Source organism: Puntigrus tetrazona, chromosome 5, assembly GCF_018831695.1.
Source record: "Puntigrus tetrazona isolate hp1 chromosome 5, ASM1883169v1, whole genome shotgun sequence".
In the NCBI taxonomy this organism is placed as follows: domain Eukaryota; kingdom Metazoa; phylum Chordata; class Actinopteri; order Cypriniformes; family Cyprinidae; genus Puntigrus; species Puntigrus tetrazona.
In genome coordinates, this window is record NC_056703.1 from 22550295 (window position 1) to 22556294 (window position 6000).

General features: G+C 40.7%; 1 protein-coding gene across 1 annotated transcript in view; it reads right to left on the reverse strand.

Moving 5' to 3' along the window:
- Positions 1 to 4884, reverse strand: part of tmem132e (transmembrane protein 132E) — a 247991-nt gene extending 243107 nt beyond the window's left edge. The window contains exon 1 of the mRNA XM_043240650.1: positions 3238 to 4884. Within this exon, the coding sequence (XP_043096585.1) occupies positions 3238 to 3295 (58 nt within the window). The 5' untranslated portion in view covers positions 3296 to 4884. The remainder of the gene's footprint in view (positions 1 to 3237) is intronic.
- Between the last annotated feature and the right edge of the window lie 1116 nt (positions 4885 to 6000).

Sequence of the window (6000 nt, forward strand, 5' to 3'; positions counted from 1 at the left end):
TTAGGCTGGTTGAGTTTACAAATGTCACACAAACCTAAATCCCATTAAGAAATCTCATTAGTTCTAGGTGAACTTGTGCAAATTCTGTCAAGTTTGTCAAGGACTTCATATGAAGCAGTAGATAAAAAAGCAGGGCCAATTAATAACAAATGAGAGCTCTCCTTGCTTGCCTAAAGGACTGTTCAAGATGTGCGGCTTGCCAAAAACTGGCAAAAGGTGAGCATGAAATGGACAGAGAAACTACCTCAGAGTTTCTGTCTAATAAAACATGTTCAAAGAAACACTTTCGCAGAAAGATTGACAATTATCTACTACTGTTTATACATCCGTGGCCTACGAGTCCTTTAAAGATTGATCATTAGCGTTTGACGGCTGTTAACTTTAAACCTTCGAAATAATACGTAAGAAAAAGCTAAAACATTTTCTCACTTCTGCTGAATGCGATGCACGTTCAGACGGATGACCGTGTGCCAGGAGCAAAGGAAACAAAGTTTCCTTACTTTAGCAAAGTAAACATCAAACATCAAAATCCTCAGACATTTTTTTTCTAGTATATGACTGTTTTTTCTATTTGTTCTCTGTGCTCTTCGCTAACCACGTCATCCGCCGGGACTGCTTCCACATACCACAGTCAGCATAAGAGAGAAAAAAAAGTGTTACTTATAACTAAATATAGATATTTATCTTACAAAAAGCACATGAACTTGCTACTGGAGGCCTTTTTTCAAGCCCCAGAGCCATGCGAGGGATGTTTTACTACAGATGCGCACACTTTATTTCAGCTCTTTTGAACTGTATACAGCTTAGTCCATATGAATAAGCTCAGAGTGGCCTGGACAGTTTTCAATTTAACTACGATTAGATTCATCCGAAACAAGAAAGTCACATATACCTAGGAGCTTCAAAAGAGAGAAAAAAAACAGGACAATTTTCATTTTTGAGTGAAGCACCCTTTTAAATCACCTTGTATCTGAAAGATAGGCAAATATTTTCTTTTATACTTTGCAGAATAAAACAAGTCCGAAACAAAAAAAAAACTGGAATATCATGAGAGTTAGAAAATGACAGATTAATTTTTGCATTGCCATTCCCTGAAAAGTTTGTTCCAGAGTCAACACAGCATTCACGACAAGACACAACTAGCTATTTCTTTGCTCTGCGCAACCTGTGATAATACGAATTATAAAACATTCGAACCTTATTAAGACCACGGACGATTAGAGTCGCCGTTGAGAATAATTTCAGGATAGTTTGTCGTAAGGTCGAGGGTCTAACAATCAAGGCAGTGATGCTCCACCAATGCTCTTTCCCAGGCCTAATAAATAAAACAGGAGTACAAAACAAAGCAATTTCTTTCCAGATGATTTGGTTTCACAAGGAAGCAGCTCTGAAACCAAACCAGGGCTCTCTCCGCACAGGTGCAACGCTGTGGATTAACAAACAAGACATTCCTAGAGAGCTCACGGCACGTCTCAGGTTTGTTGATGTTTTGCTAAGCCTTGATCTTTATGCCTAGTTCCTGTCTGTCACTTCTGTAACTGGAAGCGGACGAGACACACTTGTGCTGGCCCAATTTATTGCCCAACTACATCAGTATCAACCGCAGATGAAGGCTTTCTGGATTACGAATGGAAACGCATGAGCGAGTGGCATTGTTGTCAAAACACGTGCAATTGTACTGGACAGTGCCTGACACATGACATTATGAGCACATCTGACCTTCCATTGCTCCTGCCTTCTATATATATATATATTTAGCGTATGATTCACAAGAAGGTGAAATCTAAACAAGTTGATCAAATTTAAATTAACGAACAATTCCCATGGCATAACTCGCCGCTGAAAATTCAAACCACAGAAACAAAATACTCTTTATGGTGTTCCTCGTATCCGAGCTTCTGTCAAATACCATGATAGATTACAGTCAAGTCACATTACGAACCCTCAGAACTTTGATGACTCCCAAATGATGTTGCCTTTGTTCTTATGGTTTCATGGAAGGAAAATAAGGGAAGGGATCAGACCTCAAAGGAATATTTCAAAGGCATGTCTCCTCTCCGCTGATGACTGTCAATGTAATAATCTTAGTCACGCTATATTGCCATAATAGCATTCTGATTCTAAAGCAGCCTATGCACGTATCCTCTGTGTTACAAGTTAGATTCATCCTAAAGAGATTTTAATCGAACAACGAGAGACAGCTGTGATAGCTGGTCAAAAGTTATTTTAAAAAATAGAAACAGAGAGGCATTAATAGATTCATCGTGACAGCAGACCAAACAAGCAGGCGACAATGTTATTTTACATGTTCGTTCGAAACTGCAGAGGACAAACAAATCTGAAACGAACTTGAACAGGTGCTGATGCCTTGTAAACACACAACAGATATTAAGGAAATAATAATAATATTCGAAATATAACACAGGCTTTCCTGAAATAATAAAAAAACTGATATATTAAAATCTTTACATTGCTCAACTAAAAAAGTCAGATGTTCTGCCAAACTATTTGATTTAAAGCATGTTAAACAAAATAAGAAGAATAAATAAAGAGTATACATGTATATACACATATATATATAAACTGTTGCTATGGTAACCTCCTCCGGCTACTCTCGCGCCTAATAAAAACACGCAACTTCTATGATTACCCGAGTCTTTGAAGACACCTTGAAACTTCGATCTACTGTTTATGTTGCCTGCGTACTTCTCAAGACACGTTTTGTTTTGGCTATTCTTAAATAGAGAGGCCAGACCCCCATCTCCCTAATTTGCTCCCTTATTTCACCGTGACACCGGGTGGAGGAAATATGGTAGTTCTGGCTCAAAAAAAAACGTTTCACGTTGTTTCATAAAGTGGGCATCTTTTTGTGTCGGGGTTGGCCTCGAGCTTTAGTCGTGCTCCCACCTCGCGGACAGTCGCTATGCTTGAATTACAAGTGTGCGTTACGTTCAGAAACACAAAGCCCTGCGTACGAAGTCAAAAAAAAAAGCGCGTTAGACGCTCACCGAGGCTGGAGACGGAGAGAAAACGAGGAACTCCGAGGGTTCGGATCGGTCGGTTTTCAGCTCTGCGCTTTAGTGTATGCGTGCTGAATTACCAATTAAGACTTTAAAAAAAACCCACTGCAGCCCAACATCCAAACACACAGGCTAAAAACCCCGCTGCAGTCATTCACAACAGCCGGACGCGATTTAGCAAACAAGTATGATATGAACCGTGCACGCGCGGGTTTACCTTCTGCAATGAACACATACAGCAACAGAGTTTCCATCCAAGAGCGTATAACGGACATCGTAGTAGTTTCCACAAATAAATCCCGTTTGCGATGATAAACAACAGCGCTCCTCCGAAATATCTCCCGACCGACGTCTACAGTCCAGCGACGAATTCCCAGCGAGAATCTGCGGGGTTGTGGAGCTGGTGAACTTTATCTAGAGCGATCACGTCCATTATACCGAACCGGTGTAGAGTTCAGTCAAAAAAAAAAGATCGCGTCTGCCAGCGACCGCGAGCGCAACGAAGAGCTTCGGAGAGAGAAAAGTTACAGGTATCCGGCTCAGGTGTCTCGATTCCCACGCGTGTCTCTCTCAGTAATCCGCGCGGCATGGAATATAGCCGTTTTCCTCCATCCACAGATTTTGATTCAAACTGTAATCCCGTGAAACGCCAGCGACGGTGTATCAACAGCACGGCGCCGATGTCGTCCACGAGCGTGTTAGTTTCAAAATCTACAAAAGCATCTCGGATCGGAGGCGTCGGGCACGAACAGCTGACGCGCGCGCGTGCTGGTTTAATTACGGAGCTGGACGGCGATTTGGGATTTCCGCTGTGGTAACCTTGACATTTGGTCAAACTGTATTTTGTGGATGAGGTCCGGTTCTTCGATGAAGTTACGCGATGTTAAACTGTATCGTCGCCCGCGGATGCAGGGAAATAAGCGTTTAGTTGTCCGCGCCGGTGGAAAAAAAAGTGATTTCTTCTCGAACGAAGTCCTACGGAGGACTTAAAAATATCTTCTGAGGAGGAAGTGAAGTCCTGGACGAGCTTTCCCGGTACACCGTTAGGCTACATTTACAACTGGTATCAGTGTATGAAGCGTATCGCGCCCATGTTTTAAACTCAGAGGACTAAACACTTCTTCTTAACAATGCAGCGCTCCGGTCCGCGGAACAAGAGCGGGGGCTCGGCTTCACTGTTGAGCTTCGTCTGAAAAGATTTATTCGGGACCACCCCTCCTTATAGGTCACACAACCCAACTTTGCGTTTCGACTGGCGGCGTGGGAACGGCGTGAAGCGGTGGAAGTAGCGGGTGAATCCCTAAACCCTCCAAACCTCTTCGGTTCACGGCGGTCACGTGACACGGGTCTACACGACCAGACCGCTCTGACGTTTCCACTCGTCCGCCGTGAACGGGTGCGTTTCACCGGAACACGACGGGGTCAAATTTCACTCTGAGATCAAAAGTGAAAAAACCCGATGACACGCTATTCAGACACCCGTCGTTTTTTGCGATCCCGATCTTTTTTTTTTCTTTTTTTCCACGGGGAAAAACGCGTTCGTTTCAAAGCAACTCTGCTGTAGCATGCGTTTTGATATGAGCTGATATTTGCATATCTGTTTGCTAGGAGTCACAAAATATTTAGCTCCAAACTGCAAATTGTGATGGACGAAGGGAAACAGCTGGACATTTTACATTCTGACAAATAAATCTACATTTACATAAATCTACAAAAAAAAAAATATAGAGCAGGACGTTTTAATTAAATTCAAAATAGCAAATTCAATTAGAGAGAGAGAGAGAAAGCCTGTAAAAATACATAAAACATATAATAGACGGTGTATTTGCTATCACAGCTGTGGAAAAAGTAGGCCTAGATTGTTCCAGTTTGTGCATTTCTGTGGGTTCAAACAGTGGAAGTATAAGAATTATAAATGTTAAATTATATATTTTTTCAACTTAAACATGATTTTTATAAAAAGGACTGTAATGCAAGTGTTCTATACTATATATATATATATATATATATATATATATATATATATATATATATATATATATATATATATATATATATATAGAACACTTGCATTGCAGTCCTTTTATAAAAATCATGTTTAAGTTGAAAAAAAAACACACACACACACACACACACACACACACACACACACACACACACACATATATATATATATATATATATATATATATATATATATATATATATGTTAAAGTTAGTGTAAGTACACAGCAAAGATTTTCCTGCATTGCATCTTTATGCATTTTGTTTGCAGGACTGACAACAAAGATGTTATTAAGACAACTTTCCAAACAGCACACCCTAATCGACAGCATATAATCCAGAAATGTGCAGTACGTCAAACGGAAATGTCTCGAGTGACTGTATTTCACGAAGCTGGCGTCGCTCGAGGTGTCACACGACAGTGACATCTCCTGGCGGGCCGCGTTATTAGGGTCGCGTTCCTACACCCTTCCGCGACAGGACGGTGCTAAATAAAATGTTTTGATCCCTGTATACGTCCCGCTGGATCTTTCACCTTATAAATAACATTTCCACCGATTCTGGAGAACAGGCACACGCTGACAGCCGGTCTTATTTGTGTTCATTTGAAGCTGTTAATGGCATAATAAATAAAGGCATGCTTTAATGGCCGGAGCATTTCACATCTGCAAATTTGCATAAGATTTGTGCTCATGCCTTGCACAAATAATACAATGCACATCGCAATTTCATATGTAAGCTGCGGACCATAAAAGGAAAAAAAAAATTATAATGCTACTTGACAGTGCATAATATAGCCTCTGTAATAAAAACGTTTCTCATTTTCTTCCAATGAGAGTAGCGTGTTAAATGTATGCTCGCACATTAACTCCACGGTTTATGTTGCGGAAAACATATTAAGATTCTTCATTTTAACCATTTATTGCTTGGAAGTGCTTTTGGCCCCAGTGTCCCATAATGTTTTGTTTAATGTACC